Raw genomic sequence first — 21,701 nt, 5'->3', positions numbered from 1 at the left:
TATGCATAGGAAGTAAGTGTGCCAGCTAGTTGTAGAGATAAAAATATGAAAAGAAAAGAACAGAAGTTAAGGGGTAAGGGAAAGGAGTGTGGATGACAAAAGAAAGCAAAAGAATTGATGGTTTTCATAGCCACCATGTTGGATGAAAAGATGAGAAGAAAAGAACAGAAATGAAAGGGAAAGGGAAGTGTGAAAGGAAAGAATGCAAAAGGATAGGAAAAAATGCTACTGTTAACATCAATGAATGAAAGGGAATTAAAGAAAAAAAGAAAAGAAAGAAGTAAAGAAAAATGAAAAGAAAAAAGAAAAGCAAGGGAGGAAAAAAGAAAAGAAAAAAGAAAAAAGAAAAACAATAGGAAAAAAAAGAAAGAAAAAAAAACTAAAAGTAAGAAAAATGTAATTCAAAGTGTGATTTTGAAAATCAAAAATAAAATACAGGCTGTAAAATACTGGAACTTTCAATAAGATGTTTATTGAATTTGGAGCCTGAGGCTCAATCACTGTAAGAATCTCAAACAAGATTTTATGAAACCTATATGTGGAATATCACGTTCAAACGCAATTTCTATCAGTCACTATGAATATTTCTAGGACTACATTTTAAAAAGAATTACAGTTTTATAGCTTTATAAAAGTACTTTATGCTCTATACTATTATGTTGTGTCACACTTAGAAATCTTCAATACATGCATTGCAACATGCTTTTGGTGACTCTAACCTATCAATGCCTTTTTTTGCAACATGATTATTAAACAAAATATTGATTGGCATTTTCAAATAACATTGGAAGGGATGCTTTTAGGCAATGTGCTTGATGTGAACGTTCCCATTATACACTGTTAACTTGTCGTTACGATGGAGAGTAGGTGCCTGGCAAAGCGGTAGGCGATGGCAACTAGCTGGCAAGAGGTAACCATGGCAACCAAGCCACGGGTCAACCTCGGCACCTGTCACACTGCTTACACAGTGGAAGTAAACTACTTACCTTGTCCAACCAGAGGAGGGTGGGCGGGGCAAAACCGCGATATGAAGGCAATGGCTAACAGCAACTCAGCTACAGCAACCACGAGGCCTTATGCAGCAACTGCGCATGCGCAAGTCTCACACCGCTGGCCAGCACTCCACTCCCAGTTAACTTTGCTTAAATTTAACCACATTTAATAATCCCTATTACCAGATTGTTTTACAAGTTTCAACATTTCCTTTTGTAAATGACATCTGCTACATGTATGTGGATTAACAGTGTTTTCAGAACTGTACATGCCAGTGTAGTTCCATTATCTCTAATCTCCTGGCCATGAGGACCAAAGGAAAGAGGTATGAAATAATGAAGCTAGGTTTAATATTTCCAGGATAAATGAAATATCATAGTCACATGAAACTGCAAAAAATATCCACTGGACGTGGCCTTATATAACGAGAAGTTTAAGAGATCTAAGGGTTTGAGCTAACTGGATTATACTATATTAAGAACTACAAATGGATTGTGCTAAAATTCTTACTTTTCTAAGTCACTTTAGACTACACTTTCTGGGATCCACTTTCTGTACAAGCTTTGATTAGTGAAGAAAGAAAGGACTGTGCTTGGTCACTGTTGAAGTACATGGTCTCTTTAAGGTGTCCAGGTATCTTATGAAGAAACTCTCCTCTCTTTGGAGTCTGGAAGCTAGGACTGTATTCATATTCTTGAAATTCTTTGTCATGGGTTAGACGGAATGCCATAACTGTGAATAACAAGTGTATATAAGAATTAAGACCTGACTAGTTAAAATGGTTTTAAAAGAGTGAATAACCCACAAAGTGATGTCAGAAGAGACACAGTCTTCATAGCCTGCAAATACAGCCGACTCACTTTGGCCACAGTTTTCGAGTGCCTGAGAGAGAATGACACCTCCATTGTTTTAAGTTGTTTTTTTTCCCTCTGAGATAAATTTAGCATACGATATACAATGTATTGTCAATGTCTTACCGTGACCAGTTGGTCCCTTTGGCCGATATGCACAGCAAAAGCTCTCAATTAGCTCTGAATTTGAAGGTGGTATATCGGCAGATAGAGTTATACCAGTTAGTCCTGCGTAGAACTTTATCATTGCAAGAAGAGTGGAAGTTTCAGTCTAGATGTGTATGGAAAAAATAACCAGAAAATTTTCATCAGATCATACTCTGTCTTGTATTAAATTAAGTAAACTATTTCAGTGATTTAACATCTACATCTTTTACTCTGATGAAGGACTAGCGTCCAAAACGGCAGTAAGTTTTTTCATCTTTTCACGGTGTATAATTTACCCTTTTATCATTACTGCTATCTACTAAAGATTTGATTGTACCTTTTCCAAATCCTCTACTTCACTTAGTTGACTGCTTTCTTCGCTTTGCGAAGGTTCTAAAAAAATTTAAATACTTAATATTAGTAAATGAATGAATAGATAAAGAAACTTTAATTTGATAAACAGTCTTCTGCCAATTCTTGGTGTTGAGCTTGTAAATTTTCAGCATTTATGTACTAATACAGAGGTGTCCATTCACAGGGCTACGAGACAACATATTGTATCTACTCTAATTCATTAGGCACAGGTTCAAGCTTGAGATTATGGAAAGTTCCAGATATCTGGGGTTTGAAATAACAGGTCTCCACTGCAGTACATATATTTTGATGGCCACTAATACTCTAACTTATGAGCACAAACATTTGCCATCTATTTTGTGAGTATAATCTAATTTCTAAGGTTAATTCTTACCTTGTGGTATACATGCGGTACTAATACTTCTGTTGTTGTGTTGTTGTTCATTTGTTTTTGCCAACTCAATTTCATTAGAAGTCATTAGAAGTCGTTCTTTGATTTCTCTGAGTTCTTCTTCAATGGTGGCATTTTTTCTTTTCTCCTGCTCAAGGCTAGTTCTCAGCTCCTTTATGAAGGCATCATAGGCTATATTGAAATCAGTAAAAGTAAGTTATTACCAACACAAAATGTTCTTTGAGGCAACAAGCATAGATTGAAGTTTGTTTGATGTATATGGTACCATGTGTGTGTTTAATAAACTGCCTCTTAACTTGCCGCTGTGATAATGGTGTCAATCCCCAGATTTGTCTCATCTTGAGTACTCCAGTTTTCCTCCCTTCACAAAAATCATTTTTAAAATACCAATTTAATAATGGGAATAGCTCCATATATCAATCCCTTAAACCCTAGGACCCCAGAGATGTTAAGTGATTGTTTTCCACGACTACACCCTCTTGATTCACATGATCACACCAGCTTTGGTTGCAAAACTAATTTTTACCTGTTATGTTTTTATGTGTGTTCTGATGAGCTTGACTGAACTGTTCTTGCATTTGTTTTAGGTTTTGAACCATTTCATGGAACTTATTCTTGTAATACTGGTCATTCTTGTCCTGTCAAAAAAAATGTGGAATGTTTTCCCGTATCAGACCACATGTTATTCCCTTGCAAATAGAACTCTTTGCTTAAGTTTTATCTGTATTGATCAATGTGTCCCTTTAAGTGATAAGGTCAAAAAGAACAGGTACAGGAGGGGAGGATTGGGGTCATACCTAGAACGCACCTCCTCTGAAAGTGCATTAAATACTGGATTTTGTCCTCAAATATCTCCAAATATGGAAGTCCAATTGCAGACATGAATGTACTGTCTGTTTAAAAATAATCACTACAGACACCCAGCTTCAAGCATTTTGGCAGGGGGGTAAAGGGTATTTACCAAAGTTTTCACCCCATTCCTAAGTGTTAGTTTTCAAAAAAGCAATAATGCTCCAGGGAATGTCATTTCATCACATCCAGTATTTAGATAATTCACATTAATCAGTATTAATAATATGAGTTACAGGACATCACTGACCTCATTATTGGAGTTCACATGATGATCATCAGGTCCTTCTTTCATACTATTTCCTTCATTACATGTAGAAGAATCAATCTCTTTTACTTGATATGGTGTTTCAACTTCCTTCTCTCTCTCCTGCAAAAAATTTTCCCCAGCATTTTCAACTACGGTGCTCTCTGTTGAGGTGGAAGTTGAAGACATATCCATATCATTTGACTTGTCAGCTTCTTTATTTTGTTTCTTTCTCATATAGCTTCTTCTCAATGCACTAAAAGATCTTGTTCTAGAAGCAACAGGTGACTTATAAGGTGTTTGTTGTTCTACGCATTGTACATTCGTAGCTTGTGGGCTTTCAACCTTCTCCACTTTGGCAGTAGTATTAGACTGTGTCTCATCATCATCATCATTTTTCATCATCTGGCTTTTAGTTTTCACTTTGTTTTTTTCTGCTGAACACCTTCGAGGTATTCTGCTCTTCTTTATCCCCTCATTCTTCTTGATACAGTCTGCGTTAGGAACTACCTCTGTCTTATCACCAATACTGGGCTTCTACAGAATTTGGATGATAAAAAGAAGTCACTTTGGAAGCACAGCTAGTTTGCAAAGCAGCAATAAGGGGGACTCGCGGTCAATGTCAAAGATTTACGGGTTTTACAGGCGGTTTAAGGAAGGCGCCGGCAGCGGGAAATACCCGTGTTCTGTTATATGTTGCGCGAAAGTTGGGAATATTTGTCTTATATATGCATGAATGTAAAAAGTTCACCAATGACTTCTGTATAATTTGCCTAAGATCCAAAGTTAACATACCCAAGCCCAAGGGTTTCTGGTGTTGTGGTAAGAAAATGCAAATAGAAGATGACACGTCAGCACAGTGTTACGAGTGTGGTAAGAATATTCGTAATGCTGTACCAAATGCTACCAGAGAGCAGTATTACGCCAATGGAGGTCGTAAGAAGACCCCATACAAGAGAATAAAATACTTCCGAGACTGGATGAGTCATATCCAAGGTTATCGACCGGTATATTTAGACAACGAAGTAAAGAAGAAAATCATAGACCATTTAGAAGAGCCAACCCCACAAAGTCTACGGAAAACGCTGAAAAAATTAAAGCTAGGGAAATATTACAAAGCTATTCCCTATCTTTTGTCTGAAATTACCGGTAAGTCTATTCCCGAGGTTTCTGATATGAGCAGAGCCGAGTGGATGTTTTGTCGGCTGGATAAGGATATTCCTTATTACCCTGACGTAATTTACGAAATATTTTACAAAATAGACCCCAACCACCCCCTATTAGAATGGATTCCGAGAAGATGAAATGTGCAGCCGAAATCCACCTACGCTTTTTTCAAAGCAAATGTCTACTGAGCGAGTTTTCTTTGTAGCTCCTCTTTTGCCTCCTGGTAGATCTTTTTGCGAGATTCTTCGGAAAGATCTTTTACGATGGTTTTTTTATTACCCGACTTTAACTCCCCGTATTTCTTTTCCTCCGCGAGGATCAAAGAAAACTCCGCGTCGTCTATGCGGCGGTCCCGCAGAGCTTGGGAGACTAAGTCGGCGATGGTGTTAGCCTTTGCTCTTGCTAGGGCTATATGAGTATCGTGCTTGGATATCTTACCGGATAATTGCTTCATAATACCTGTCGTAACAGCGGAAACGATGCCGCAGGCGGCTCCGACGCTGGCCAAAGGAACGCCAACGACTATTCCAGGTCCGGTGAGTGAGGTAGCAACGCCGGTGCCTGTTAACGCCACGGACATGGAGCCCGAAGTTATCGCAATCTTATGCAGCGCGCTTCGGGCTCTAGCATACTTTTTCCTAACCTCCTCGTAGTGTTTTGTTTGCCCCTCTAAGTAAGCCAGGATTAAATTTACTTTATTAAGCCTGAAGTTCTCCGCGTTTAATTCGTTGGGTTCCTTAGGTAAATCGGGATAAAGTGGAGGTGCTGATGGTATAACATCCATTATATATACTAATGTACGACGCTTTTGGGAATGATATTGAGGAGCAGCCACATCATGACAACCGGGATTATGCCAACTGGAGAGCATTTAGGAAGATGTTTCCGCATGCAGACCCTAGTAAGTTCGAGCGTAGACCCGATGGGATTTACTTCAACGGCGAAAAAATGTACAGTAATGCGGACTTGGAGCCAAAGCATCCTAAGATTTTACAACCAAAACCCGAGCATAAAGAAAGGCAACCTAATTTCCCGGAGAATCTATTGCTGACAACAGAGGATTACCCATTTTACGACAACAAAGGTGGAGCGGATGACTTTGCTAAGATGGTTACCTCTTTGGAGATTCCCGTGGGTCCTACGACTTTCAAGACAAAAGTCAGAGACATCTTTAAAGAAACTGCCATGAAACATACCTCGGGGAAAGAATCCAGAGAATGGTTATCAGGTCCCAACATGCGGTATTGGCCGCAGCAGTTAAACTTTGCTGTCTGGGCTGCTACTAAAGGATGTGGTATAGCCGCGGATATGTTCCATATTCCTTTCCTGCGATTTCATGTTGCTTTTACTATTCGTAGAATATTGTTTGAGTTAGGAGCGCCGCTTCCTAGTGACACTATCTTTAACCCGAAGGATAACAAATATGACAAAGTCGCATGGGAGCGATTAAGGAATGAGTTTAAGCTTACCGACCCTGATTTTCGCAACAAAGAGGGTGCCGCCCATGGTTTAGGAGAGACTTACACCTATGCTTCGTATGTTGGTGCCAGCATAGAAAGGCCGGGCATGGGGTATCCCAGTTCCTACGAATTCTCCGACTTAGGAGGCAGCGGAACGAAGGGTAATCTAATTTACTACATAGAAAGCAAAGAAAAGTATCCTTGGGCGCCTTTCTTTGCCGCAAAGGGCATTGGACTGAAAAACCTAGCAAGGATTAATCGAAGCATCGAAGCCTTTGTTTACTGCATTCTAGGGGCCCAGGTTAGCACTCGCAGCCCCATCGTAGATGCCTCCGGTGCGTCACGGGAAACGCAACAAGTATTCCTTGTCCTCTTTGAAAGCGCTGTTATCGAGAATGAGATCTCTAAGTCAGTTCAAAGGTATCAACTTGCGGTGCAGCAATCCAAAGTGCGACTGGATTACGCCTTGTCGCCCGGGTGTTGGTTGATGCCAAGTAATTTGGTTATCAACGCCGATTCCGCCTCGGGTTACAACAACAAACTTCAGCGAGCTACCAAGGACATGAAGTTTGGGGTGAACAACGTGAACTCTGACACTCTTAGGAACATCCCCCATTTCGTGGAGAAGCCAAAGAAAGTGCATGAAACAAAGCCGCCGGTGGTTAGGGAACCATTAAAGAAAGCGCGCATAGCAACGCCTAAAAAAGAAGAGGAATATGACCATGACTTATTAAAAGCCGGTCTAACAGTCGCGGGTGTTGGTCTGAGCTATCATATATGGCGATGAACAACCCCTACGTAGCTGGAGTAGATTGTGTCTATACGACTTACACAGGTGAGAAAAAATATGCCCTACCATCTTGGGTTGATGTCGCGGGTATGTCCGTGAATTTGAACTACTCGGGAAAGAAGTTAATCCTTTGTAGCATTTGCATTGGAACCGCAAGCCATGCCAACGTCGGCTTTAGGTTCCTGGATGCGAACGGCGTACTGCAGCCTATGCGCGCGAAGACGAACAACAGGGAGCCTGTGCATTTCTCCGTAGAACCCAACCCCAGCAGCGCCGAAAATCTTTCCGTTTGGACTTTTCACATGGTTACCGATTGCCATGGAAAGGTAAAGCTGCAGATACGCGTAGATGATACGGGGAGTGTTTGCGTAAATAGCATAGAAAATCAGAGGGATGAAAAATATAACCACGCAACCATTAGCACCCTTACGGTGCTTAGTCTCTAGGCCTGAAATATATGAACCCACACGCGAAGGAAGATTGGTTTTTACATTACCTAAGGGAAGAGGGGTACGGACCCAACGATGATTGGGTTGACACTGGATTGTGGGTGAAGGTTGGGGGTTTAGGATTGATTATATGCACTATTAGCATTGGCGTGGCGGATGAATACGGTATTGGGTTTAGGATCGTAGACGAGAATGACCATCCGTTGCTGCCTCACAGAATAAAGAAAAATAAGAGGGAGTCGGCTCATTTTTCACATGAGCCCTGCAGGGGTCAAGAAGATATGACGCCGGTAACTTTTCATATGATAGCTAATTGTCAATACGCAAAGCTTCAGATTAATACCGGTACGTCAACTACGTCTACTATTTACACTTCGATAAATGCTACTTATTCAGGATCCAACGCCCCTCCGGCGGATGCTACTTGGAGTCATAAGACCATTAGCACTATGACTGCCATACCCCTAGTTCCGCATTACCAAGGCGGCGCGAATACCATATTTACTTATCCACAGTCGAGAACACCTCGGGCGTCTGACGATGACAAACCAACGGTAGAATACTCGGACAAGATTAGCCCTTCATCTTCTTCAGGAGTACCACCCCAATAGCGACAACCAAGATCCAAATGTTATTCCCCACGAACTTTAACAGTTCTCCGCCGGTTCTTAATACCAGGCTTAAAACGCTACCAAGCAAGCCCGGAATGCTTGCTGCCATTTTTTTACCTAAGTCCGTTAGCCCATTGCCTAATTTCTTTCCCATCGCCTTTGCCGCTTTACCTACAGCATTAAGTGTGCTAAGGATTACACCTACCACGCTGGAAATGGCAATTGCGAATGCTAGAGGAACGCCATACTTTAAAAGACCTCTTAATACTTTTTCCTTGGTGGTAAGCCCTAGCTCCTTTTCCAGCTTCTCCTTTTCCGCCTGTAATTCCACAAGGCGTATTTCGAGCGTATCTACTTCCTTTTGAGCTGCTTCCCTTTCTTCCTCGGTACGAGTTTGGTCCTCGATTACTTCTTGCTGCCGCTCTATTTGCCCCTCCAGGTCTTCGATGGCCTGATCTCTTTGCCGGATTTGTTCCTCCTTAGTATTGATTTCAGCCATTAACCGCCGCCGTTCCACTAAAGAGCTGGCTATGGTAGTTTGTAAGTCATTAGCATCTTCGCTTCTTAAGTCCAACTCTTGCAGGGCGAGGTTAAGGGCCTTTTGTGCTTGATTCCTTTCACGCCGAATTCGGGTTCTTTGGTCTGCCAGCTCACTTATTTCTTGATTTTTAAATTCGACCTCCCTTCTATGTGCGTTGGCGAGTCGTTGGTTTTGCTTCATGTATTCCTCCTCCCTTTCTTCCAACGTTTCCCGCAGCGCTTCCGCTGAGGCGCCAGAGCTTTTGGCCTCCTCCAGGTCCCTTTGCGCTTTATCCCTATCGCGCAGGGCTTTATCCAACTGGTTTCTCATTTCTACCATTCTTTCGTTGCCGAACTTTTTTTCGGTATCGACAATTAGCTGAGTTTGCTTTGCGTATTCTTCCTCCCTTTCTTTTAACGTTTTTTGCAGTTCGATAGCGCGTTTTTCTATCGCAATCCTTTCATTCAATGCTTCCAAGCCTTCTAACATGCTTCGGGTGGCCTCTTGAAAGCCCCTTAGTCTTGCCACGTTGACCTTGACCGAGCCATTTTCGTCGAAAAGGAGCTGTGGTTTCGTCCAGCGGTCTTTGTCGGGATACCTCAGGTCTCTGACGCTTATGAGGACTTTGTTTCCGCGTTCTGTGAGTCTTATGCCGTCGGCATCGAGGTGGGAATAGCGCTGCGTTAGCTCTTGCATTGCCCACTCTACGGTTTCCCGCGCGGCTGCTTCCGGCTCGCCCATGTTTTGAAGCTCTATGTGCTCACGCGGAAACGTGTACTCGCGTGCTTTGGGATGTCTTAGGGCCTTTGCAATCCTATCCCTTAGGGAATCGTCGACTTGTTGGGTGGGAAGCAGCGGTTCTTCATCACCGTCGTTAATGTCAGCCTGACCTTCCTCAGTGGTGGGATCGAAGTCGGGGTCTGTTCCTTCTACTTCCATTATATATGATAAGCTCAAAGTTAAATCCCAACGCATTACCTAAGCAGGTTGGCGGACTGAAAGCAGAACGCACCTTTCACCGGGTCACCTTTACGCCTTCTAGCGCAAAGCCAGGAGAAACCTTGTACGTAGGCGTGCCCCGCCTAACAGATAACCTAGTATTGGTACCCGGCACCTTGGCTTTAAGGTTTGACCTAGCAATACAACCAAGCACCAAGGACAAGCGCTATACCGTCAATAATGTGGGTAGGAACCTCGTCTCTAAGATGAGAATCAAGTTCGCAGGGGAATCCCTCTTGGATTTGAATAGGTATGATTTGTACACCACGTATAAGGATCTGTGGCTAACAGCCTTCGACCGTGCACAAAAGATAGAGCAGGGAATTGGTAGTGTTATCCTACGTAAGCTTCGCAGCGACACCAACCCGGCACCTACGGACTCCAGCGGAGCAACCGCAGTAGCAGACGCAACAAGGGTAAAGACCGCTTATGGTAGCAAGTACGTTATCCCTTTGGACTTTGAAGTGATTACGAATCATGGCGTGTACTACCCCAGACAGTTATCCGAGTTACAGTTTGAAGTAACCTTGGCGGACACTACGAACGTCATTGGAGGCATGGACAGCGCAATTAGCGGGGCTGTTGATCCTTATTCTATCACCAACTTAGAGCTACAGTACGAAACGGTATACAGCGAAGAGCTGGCCCGTAGCGCTGGCATGGAATACAGCGCAGGGAAGGCATTCCTTTACGACCACGTAGTGATGTATAAGACATTTAGCTTCTTGGATAAGACGGACGAGGTTATCAACCAAAGCATTAACCTCCCCCGAAGAAGTCTCACGGGGCTAATGCTGGTGTTTGCTAAGCCCTACGAGGCCGGCAAGCGCGACTCAGAAGCCTTCCATAACCCCAACATTACTAACGTAGGAGTAAGCGTTAATGGCGTTCCAAACAAGGTCTACTCCCAGGGTATAAAGCCTGAAGACGTGTACAGGGAGGCCATGCGCAAGTTTGGCGACCAAATTAGCCCTGAGGAATTCTTTAAGGATAAGTATGCGTTATGGATCGATATGCGCACGACGAACGACGAAGACCTACATGGTCAGGGTTTACGTCTAGTAAATACGCAGGATGGCATAACATTGGAGATCAAACGCACCAAAAACACCAGTGCGAGCGACGGCGACAAAATAAACTGCTACGTTTTCGTAGTCTCAGACGCGCAACTGAGCGTAGAAATGAATCAGCTAAAGAGCGTTGCCTACTAGGCTCGCGTTCCTTGAGCCAAGCAAAAGGATAAAAAATATTCCTTACGTATAATATGCTTCGCGTATTTCAAAACAACGAAACCAAACTGCAATGCATAGTGCAAGGCGACAAACTGTACTTTAAAGCAAAGGAGGTGGCTTTGGCGTTGGGCTATGAGCGCCCTAGAGATGCAATTAGAGCACACGTATCTGAGAAATACCAGAAAAGATGGGTTGATCTACAAGGGGCTTCAAATCACCGCTCCCCTACTACGCAACCACATTCCGTGTTTATATCCGAACCTGGTTTGTACGAACTGATATTTAGCTCCAAACTACCCAAAGCTGTGGAGTTTCGTGATTGGGTCTTTGAGGAAGTCCTACCCGCGCTGCGTAAGACGGGTAAATATGCAATAGACAAGCGCTTCGACGGTCCAAACAAGTTGGTATTTAAGATCGAAAATGAATTCGACCTGCATAAAAAGGTAGTGGACTACATCCGCAGGTTTTACCCCAAAATGCTCGTGACCCCTGGTCTAGGCGAACTGCAGGATTCGGACGGCAAACGCATAAAGTGCTGGCAGAAAGGATATCAGCGAGGGCAACCCGACCTGCTCATCCTGAATGCGCACACCCATTACCGTGGCTTCTGCATCGAGCTGAAGACTCCAAAAGGCAACGGGGCATTATCTGAGGACCAACGTCGCCTGTTGCAGAGGTATGAAGAAAACGGTTATAAGGTAATGATTAGCAGCGACTACGATGTCATTTGCAGGGAGATCACGGAGTATGCACAAGGAATTCGCCTGCCATGTAGGTGGTGCTGCAAGCGCTTTAAAAGCGCGCAGACTCTGGCAACGCATTTGAGAATATTCCATAGGTATAATGAATAAGGATAAATTTAACGAGTTAAAGTTCATACAAACACACTGGAGGGATTTAACCGTGGGGGAGATTTACGAGATAAAGAATTACGTGGTCTTTGAAGACTTGGACCGCCTGCGTTTGGTCTTAAAGAATAAAAAAAGAACATACACCCTTTGGGCGCCCGATAGGATAAGGTACGCCATCGAAGGGCAGGACGTTACCCATGTCATGAGTCATGGTAAAAAGGATGGCAGGTGGGTATTTGACGTGGTCAAGTACGAGCCTGAGAGTCCTCTGCATTCGTAAGGACGTCTAATAGGGTCCGCTGCGCCTTTGGGTCAGCCGAGCACCAATGCCCCACAAAGGATTCTTCGAGAAATGCACTGCCACAGTGAAGGCAGGTGTATTTTTTACGCGGTTTGGGTATCGGCGGCTTACAAGTTTCAGGGATTATGCAGTCGGCAGGTAGTTCGCACGTAATACAGTCCATATATTGAAAGGGCGATCAGGAATCCTCCAAGGAATGCGGCTGCGTAGGCTAGCATATATTGAGGCTGCTTTAAAAGGGGCCTTTATTTTTTAATATTTAATAATAATAAATAAAAATAAGATCAAGATTTGAGACTCTTTGCACAAACCCTGCTTTACTATTAAAGGCCCCAAGAAATGCTATTGCGTATCATATATTTCAAAGAGTGTCTCAGAATGTTGACGTTTAGGTTAAATCTTTGTTAAGGATGCCTGGAAACTATTTCAAAGAGTGTCTCAGAATGTTGACGTTTAGGTTAAATCTTTGTTAAGGATGCCTGGGAACTATTTCAAAGAGTGTCTCAGAATGTTGACGTTTAGGTTAAATCTTTGTTAAGACAGTTGAAGATATGTTCCTCTTCTCTAACACAACCACAACGATCGCACTCCTGCCTCCAATACTCCCTTTTAGTCCACAGGACACCTTCGGCGCGTTCAAAAGAGGGGAAAGTACGGACTATCTTCTTATGGTAATCTATGCGATTCCTTAAGTAATCCTCTTTATGCGGGCAGCGACACATCAAATCCGCACATTGGTAGCAATCCACGCCTTCCAAGTCGTAAGCGCGGGAGAGAAACCTATAATTCACTTCATGCGTTCTCCGGTGCGTCTGTAAACGTTGACGACTACTAAGTATCTTATTACAGAAACTACACTGTCTGGTTCGATTACAGACGCCCCTTTTCAGATGCTGCTGCATTTCGAAGGGGTTGTGGAATTCCTTATTACAGTCCTTACAAAGCCCACAAATGCGTTTATCCTGATGTTGTTGCATCTTTTGAACGGTGCTGAATTCCTTACCGCAATCCTTACAAGCGCGGCTAAGGGGTTTCTTTGTACAAACGCCGCGACGAACGTGGTATTGAAGTCTTTGTTTGGTGCTGAACACCTTCTTACACAACAAGCAGTCCATATATACTTAACAATATCTTAGCCTCCATTTAACATCCTTAACAAAGATTTAACCTTATTGTCAACATTCTGAGGCATTTTTTGGAATAGCTTATGGACGACTTAACAAAGATTTAACCTTATTGTTAACATTCTAAGACACTTTTTAAATAGTTTCCAGGCATCCTTAACAAAGATTTAACCTTATTGTCAACATTCTACAGGGGATATCGCATGAAGTCCTTAACGGACTCCTTAGCCCACGTTGCCATCGTTATCAGCGCGCCAAACCGTTCTGCACGCTTCAGACCGCACATTTCATCGTACAACTCCTGCACGCGCTCTTTCAGCCGATCGATCTCCTTCCTTTGCATTTCTATGGTGTCTTTTTTATCCTTTGCGTCGGCGACAATTCTTTGCACTGCTTCCACTGGCTCCATATATATCAGGGAACAAGTTCCCTTCGAAAGAAGGGATATAATGAACCCAGATCACATGCCCTGTAACGCTCTGATAGTAGGACCCACCGGCTGCGGAAAGACCCAGTTCGTGGTAGAGCAGCTATTAGGACCCTTTAGATACCGCTTCGACTATATCGTGCTATTATGCCCCACCTACGTGAATAACCGCACCTGGACGGGCATAGGAGTGAAAGATGACGACTTCTTCGTAGATATCTTAGACCCCAACGAGTTATCCAGCCACCTTAAGTTTTGGCATAAGCAATTCCCTAAGGATACTCAGACTTTACTCATACTGGATGACATTGCCTGCGGGGATGACGTGAAAAGACGCACCTCCGAATTAGTGAAGCTCGCCTTTAGCGGCCGACACGACAACATCAGCGTTTGGTTGCTCTCGCAGCAGCTTACCAGCGTCTCTAAGCCCTTCAGGGAAAACATAGGTTCACTTGTCGTATTTTATACTCCGAGCAAGTCTGATCTGGAAACCATCTTAAGCGACTATGGCGGCGAGATAAGCAAGGAACAGTTACACGAATACATGCGGCATTTAAAAACGCACCAACATTCCAAGATGATCTTCTCTTTGAGGTTTCCGTATTCCATAAAGATCTCCGATCTTTAACTCCTAATGTATATGGATATTGAGCAGCTCTTAGATGAAGTCCCCACACAGCTAGATGAAAGTAACCTTAAGGAACAACTCAACATCCTTGTGTCATCTGGGAAGTGCAAAGAAATGATAGGCAAGGAACTTACCCATGAGCAGGTTAATAAGTTGTCAGAAGAGGAAGTTAAAAAGTTCCATAAGAGGTACGAGGCCGCCCTTGCAAGTAAGACCACGGACGCCGTAGCAGATTCCGCTATCCGACTTGCCACCAAGCTCCTCGGACTTGCACTGCCCATAGACGACGTGGAGCAACTGCGGAAGGACATAAGCGAGGACTATGTCATCGCCCAAGAACTTAAGATAACCTGCGGGTGGTTGTCTTTGAAGTGTGGTAAGTTCATGGCAGTCGCCTCTGCGGCTTTGCACGTAGCTCAGCACGTCGACTTGAAGGAACTTACGACATCTTGGAAAGACTTCAAGAAGGACAGAGAAGTCGAAAAGGTCTTCCAGGCGGCACTTGCTGAGGTACCTGATCACTTAGTCAAGTCGTCCTCAGGAATTACCCAGGTCGCCTCAAGTACTTAGTCAAGTCGTCCTTAAGTACTTAGTCAAGTCGTCCTCAAGTACTTAGTCAAGTCGTCCTTAAGTACTTGCTCAGGTCCTATTAAGTTACTTATCAAGTCCTTCAAGTCCTTAGATATAAATGGAACCAGAGTCGAAGGTAGAGCAGCCCCAAGAGGAGCAACGAATCACCAAGGCTAAATCCCCAGGCAGAGTTGCCGCGGGAAAGAAGCTCGCGGAGATGAATAGGAAGAACAAAGCCAAAAAAGAAGAAAAGGTGGAGGAAAGAGAAGAGGAATCCTTTATTAATCCTGGGTACGTCATCGGCGCGTTAGGAGTCATCATAGCTGCAGGCAGCCTTTACTTACAATGGCGGGCAACGAAAAAGGTAGAACCACCAACATATCACGCGCCCGTGCACGCACCTGTGGAGCCGGCTGTTAGAAAAAGTAAGATCCCTGAAATGGAGTAATAACCTTCTCGCTTTGTAATATAATGTCGACCGCGTTGTTGAAAACTGTTGAAGAAGCAGCTATTATTACTTCCATCGTTGCGGGTATTGGTTGGGTAGGTAAGAAAGTGCTCAAAGAAGACTTTACTGAAGACCCAAGCAAGAGCTTCGCTAATTTTGCTAAAATGACCGCTGCCGTAGGCGGGGCTATCATGGTAAAGGATTACCTACGGAAGGAAAAGTACCTGCCAACGACGTAACTCGCGAAAATCTCTGTGATTTTCTAATATATAATGGCTAGCGTGGTCGCAGGTGGAGTCATTGCAGCCTTAGCATTCACTGGAGCTAATTATGGCGGTCAATATTTGGATAGATTAGTTAGAGGTGATCGCAGCGGAGATTTAGCCGCCGAAAGGAAGAGACACGACTTAGCGCTGGAGAAATATCAGCGAGACGTGGCGGCTTGGAATGAAAAAAGACAAGCTTACAGGGATTGGTTGGACAAGAACTACCAAGACAAGATGCAGGCGGATAAGAACTTCGAAAACACGGACTACGCCTTTAAGCTCTATGCGCAAGCACACCCCGCGGCATCGATGGGATTGAGAAAGCCCCAGTTTAAGGATTACTACCAGCCTTCTAAGAAACAAAAAGATAGCGAGTTGGTCTTCGTAGGAGTCGCAGGGCTGGCAGGAGGCGTAGCTTTGGCGTATCTAATATAATGATCGTCTTCTTGGAAAGCGATAAAAATAACTTTACCACTTATTTGAATCCCCCCATTAAAGCCCATAAGGTTAGGCTGGTTAGTTGCTCTTTGTACAATTCTTGGTATAATTTAGTCAATGCCTTGGTCACTGAGCATAAAGGCGGCGGCAATTATCAAGGCGTAATGCTGCCCGATGGACATTACACACCAATCACCCTTGCTAAGGAGCTCGCCAAGCGCGGTTATACTCTCACCACGGGATTGCCGCACGAAATGACCCTCAAACATAATATGCCAAACTATTCAGTAACTTTTGGAAAGCTTGACCCATTGGGATCTTTATTATGTGCCTCGGGCAAGACAATTACCAACGCAGCCATACCTGTGAAATGGAAAGTCGCATCCTCTTACGAAGTCTATTGCGACTTGGTCCATAGTTACAACAATGGAGAAAAGTCTTCTCTTATGTCCAAGTTTCTACCCAAAGGTAATCCATTTGACCCAGTAGAATACACTCCCATTTCTTTGAGCTATGACTTGTCTAATTTGGTAGAAAGCATAAACATCACCATTAAAGTGGACGGAAAGACGGTGGATTTCAACGGACGCAAGATCAATCTCGTCCTGGAATTCATATAATGGGCCGCGTAGAGGACAAACTCAAGAGGATTTACTATGGGCCTGAAGGCTATTGGAAAGGAGCGTCAGCTATCAAGAAACTCGCGACCGCGGCCAGGGTATCAGAAGAAACGGCTAAGAACTGGTTAAAAAAACAAACCCTCTGGCAGGTTTATCTTCCCGTGCCTAAGTACATTCCCAGGCCCAGCTTTACCGTAAATGCCCCCAATGAAGTTCATCAGGCGGATTTGCTTTTCTTACCACATGACAAGGTGCGAAGAAAGACCTATAGATACGCTTTGACCGTAGTTGATATCGCAAGCAGATACAAAGACGCCGAACCCATAACCAGCAAGGATTCTGGGGAAGTCGCAGAAGCCCTAGGTAGGATTTATAAGCGCGTCTTGAAATGGCCTAAGCTGCTGCAAGTGGATGCGGGGACAGAGTTCATGGGCGTGGTTACTAAGACCCTGAAAGACCACAGCACCAAGATTAGGAGAGCCGAAGCAGAGTACCACAGGGGTCAGAGCATTGTCGAAAGATTTAATAAGACCTTGGCCGAGCGCCTCTTTGGGTACCAGTATTGGAAAGAGCTGGAAGATCCCTCCAAACGCAACAGGGAATGGACCCAGAGGCTCCCCCAGGTCGTCGCGGCTTTGAACAACGAGGCGGCCAGGGCTACGGGAATGAAACCCAAGGATGCTATAAAGAAGAAACACGTGGAACACAAGTCCTACGTCAGAAGTTCGAGGGCGGTCGGACTGAAGGAAAAAAAGCTACCCCGCGACACAGTGGTCCGATACCTCTATCAGCCGGGGGAACTCGAAGGTGGCAGTAAGAGAGCCACGGATCCTAACTGGTCTTTGGAAACGTATGAGATTTCAAAGTCCGTCACCAAGGAAGGGCAACCCGTGTTGTATTACCTAAATGGCCCAAGTCGCGGATTCGTCAAGGAAGAGCTGCTCATAGTTCCCAAAGACTCAAAGTAGTGCTGCTCCACGCGCCCGATTGCACTCTAGGCATGTCAGTCTTACGTTGCCTCTGCAATGGCCGCGTTTGTTATTTATGCGATCCACGGAGAACTGCTGATCGTCATTTGGGTCAAACCTCCATAGTAGAGGTATGTTACATTTGGCACACCTTGCCCCTTTCTTATAGACGTCGTCCACGCATAGGTCGAACGTCATATTTTTTTCTTCGTCGTGCCGCTTGTAGCGAAGGAGTTTCTTAGCAATGTTCTCTTTGGCTATGTCTTCTGGGGTGCGGTCGTAACGCAGTTGCGGCCCCCAGGCCCTTTTTAGTTGCTTGGCATACTCCACACGACTTACGGCGGTGTAGATAAGGTTGCTCCAACACAGCCGCTGGTCTATGATCCATAAGGTTTCTTTTATGGTAAGCCCTTGCGCGCTGTGGACTGTCATGCAATAGCCCAAGCGCCAGTCTGGATGGGAGGTTATTTTTTCCGCCTTTTCTATGGGTACCCAGGCTTTATCGTGCGTTACTGCGTTCTGCAGTTGGATGTCGGTACCAGGTACCCAGACGTCTTTTTTTTGCATGCGGGTGTCGTGGGGTTTATAACAAACAGGTACGGGATGCGTAGGGAAGCGCTCTCGGTGTATATTTAGCAAATCCTTTTGTATGCGAGACTGTGCTGCGCGTTTGCTGCTCAGCACCAGATCCTTTGGATGCCATGTGTAAAGGAAGTCCTCGTATTTCTTCGCTCGTACGCGTTTGCGCAGTGTTTTGCATTGATCGGCGTCACTAAGGCCCCTTAATTCCGCTTTCAGGTTTCTTACTTGATCCTTACTGCGGTAGTCGGTGTTAATTTCCTCCGCATGGTCTACGAAATCTTTTAGCCATTCGTGGGGCATCTCTCCGGCTATAGGAGGAGGCTGGCATGGATCTCCGGCGAATATTACTTGACATTTCCCGCGGAGGAATTCTACGAACTCCTGCAGGATTTCCAAAGGTACGGTGCAAATCTCATCCCAAAGTATCACCGGAGGTATGTCGTGGATGGCTTCAGGTACCCACTTTTGGCCATTCCAACGAAAGAAGCTGTGGTACGTTTGTGCGTCGTGGCCCATTTCGCAGAGTTCTCTTTCCAAACGGTGCGTTGGCGTTAGCACCTTTACTTTTGGGAATAACTGCAGTACGCGCGTCGTCTTACCGCTGCCTCCCGTACCGTAAAGGTAAGAGAAGCGTTGGTAAGAGATTGGGTCCGCAACCGACGGTAATGGCTCTTCCGTCGGCGTTACGGTGCCCCGGGTGTGCTCGCCGTGATATTCTACGCGTTCTCTCCAAGCTTTTATTTCTTCATCTTTGACACGCCATTGACCACTTTCTGCGAGTTCGTCGTCGGTGTAGAATTCCTTCATCTTTTCTAACACTTCGGGCTTTACGTACAAGGAATCCGTAGCTACGCGCGGAACGTCCTCTTTGTCAAACCGCAGTAACATCGCGAGAAGGTTAATGTGCGCATATGCAAGCATGCTGGCACGCAGATGATAATACTGTGGTCGATGGTCCTGGTAGTAACACAAAGCATTCCACTTACGTTCTCTCTGCTCGGCTTCTATGAAATAATCCCATTTCTCCACGGACACCATCGTTCCTTGGTCATATGCGCGCTTTATAAGGAAGCTTAGTTCGCCTTCGTCTGTTATCAAGCGACGCTGCATATGTTTTTCTCCTTCTTTAGCGCCCTGTGTGAATTTACCTATAACAATCCGCGCTGTGGGGTTGTGCTCTGGGAGCCATTGTGTAAAGGCGCTATGACAAAGTATGGCTTCATGCGCTGTGTATTCTAGCAGCTTACGCTCTTCAAAGAACTTCAATAAGGGCACCGGTATCCATTCTTTCTCCTGCAGGTGCTTTCCGTACCACGCATAGATTATTGGATGCAGGCCCGACGCTAATTTCCAAGAGGTCAATCGTACAAACCCCGTTGCCGGGGAGTCGTAGTGACCATCCAACGCAACACGAAAGAACTGTGAATCTGGATGTCCGTAACGGTCGTAATATCCCTTACAATCTCCTAGGCCTTTAAAGCTTGCAGGGTAACAGTGTTTCATATCCAAAGACACGTATTGGTCTTCGTCGTATTCCATGTTCCACAGACCACCGTGACCGTGTTCTACACAGGCTTTGGCTATGTCTCCGAACTCTTTTGGGGTAGGTTTCCATCCATTTCTTTTCTTTGCGGCTAAGAAGTCCAAGCTGCGACTGCTAAGCACTTCGTCGGAGAAGTCTTCTCCTAAAGTCTCGCAGGCGCTTTGAATGCGCTGTTGTTCAATTTCGGGTCGATACAAAGTGCCGTCTTGCGTCATAAACTGACTTCCTTCTGAATCCATCAACCAAATGGAATTCTCATGGATTAACTCTGCCAATGGAGAATTCTTATAGACCTTCGTTTCCTTCTTTCTTGGGAACCGCAGTTCGCGCCAGGCGTGCCCATTGTGCTGGTAGATGACTATAGGCGCACCACGGCCCCCATATTTGTGTGTTCCGGAGTAAATAAAGCCGTCGGTGATATCTTTCACATGGATTCGCCTCTCCAGCGCCGTTTCTAACTTCTTGATGTTGTCTATCGACCCTCCGGTCCTATTAGTATCTTTTTCCCATTTCCTGATGGCTTCTCTTCTCTTTAAAGTCAGTTTACCGCCCCGAGAGGAGTCTTCAAAGAACTCTCTTACTAACTTCCCTACGCAGTTACCGGGATGTCGCATCGGTTTCAACTTCTTAACGTCTGGCGTCTTTATCTCGTACGCACCGTAAATGACTACGGTAACCGGGTAAGCAACCTCGTAGAACAGCATGTCTATTCCTACCAATGCTCCCGGGCGTGTGTTTTCGTTTAAGACAAACAGGTCCTTCTTACCAGACGCCCTGATAGGATTGCGCCCCTTTTCTATCATCCACTCGCCGTCTAAATACTTTATGAACGTTAGCTCCAACCGGTAGTTACCTTCGGGTATTAAGTTAATTATTCTTTCAGCCCTTTCTTCTGTCATCGTCTCGTCCGTATCTCCCTCCATAAATGTTGTGAAGGCAAAGTCAGCATCCAGGCGATCCAACACCTGAGTTTGCAGTCGGCGCACAGTTTTATTTCGAATGCTTGTGATGGTGTCCATCTATATGTAAAGGATATCTTAACCTCCGTTTGCGATATCTTTGATTCCCAACACAGCAGCAGTAAGGACTTGTCGCGCGGGTATTTCCCGCTGCCGGCGCCTTCCTTAAACCGCCTGTAAAACCCGTAAATCTTTGACATTGACCGCGAGTCCCCCTTACTGCTGCTTTGCAAACATAACTGAATTATAAAGCACTGGAAACACTGAACTTACTAATTACATGTAGCTCTTCATATTTAATATGAAGACAAGTCGCTATAAATATGTATGCTTTTTAGGGATTAATTAGTACGACCTAAGCCTACATGAACTATATTTATTCATGAAAAAAAGACATATGAGCTTACACTGTAAAAGATTTATATTTCAGACAACTAAAACATATTGAATTTTGATCAGTCTAAGGACGATTCAAAATTGTAAACAAATCCTTGATCCTCTCCAACATCTATCATTCAATATAACCCTACCATAATTCTTACAAAAGAGGGAACAAGCTCAGATCAACAGTACCTTTTTCGGAGGTCTCTCGTTTTCTTCATCAGACACGTCTTTCCTTCTCTTTGCTGTTGTTTTACAAGTTCTTGGAGTCGGGTCTTCGATCCTTCTTCTCGGGACTTTTCTACCACATGATCTCGTCACTACAGGCATATTATTGAACATACGCACGTCTCTTGTTCATGAAATTCGATTTTTCTTTAAAAAGTCTAAGGAAAACAGAGGTAAACTAGGAAATATTTTTTTCTCTCATCGAAAACAAACCGTTTGAATTTTTGTAAAACGGCGCGACTCCTTGGTAGTACCCAGTCTTCCCGGTCAGCTGTTGGGAGCCTGG

General features: G+C 44.4%; 1 protein-coding gene across 1 annotated transcript; it reads right to left on the bottom strand.

Moving 5' to 3' along the window:
• Positions 1-447: 447 nt before the first annotated feature.
• Positions 448-21,646, bottom strand: LOC116301757 (uncharacterized). Its single transcript, XM_089031768.1, has 7 exons — positions 21,380-21,646; positions 3,857-4,390; positions 3,284-3,395; positions 2,740-2,928; positions 2,329-2,384; positions 1,971-2,115; positions 448-1,725 (listed from the first exon to the last, which is right to left on the bottom strand). Exons 1-7 carry the CDS (start codon positions 21,527-21,529, stop codon positions 1,523-1,525), a joined length of 1,389 nt encoding a protein of 462 aa, XP_088887894.1. The 5' UTR covers positions 21,530-21,646; the 3' UTR covers positions 448-1,522.
• Between the last annotated feature and the right edge of the window lie 55 nt (positions 21,647-21,701).

The sequence above is a fragment of the Actinia tenebrosa genome, unplaced genomic scaffold (assembly GCF_029948245.1).
Source record: "Actinia tenebrosa isolate PJP-AT-01 unplaced genomic scaffold, QUT_ActTen_1.0 PGA_scaffold0__85_contigs__length_37466705, whole genome shotgun sequence".
NCBI lineage: Eukaryota > Metazoa > Cnidaria > Anthozoa > Actiniaria > Actiniidae > Actinia > Actinia tenebrosa.
This window is presented reverse-complemented; position numbering and strand designations above follow the sequence as displayed.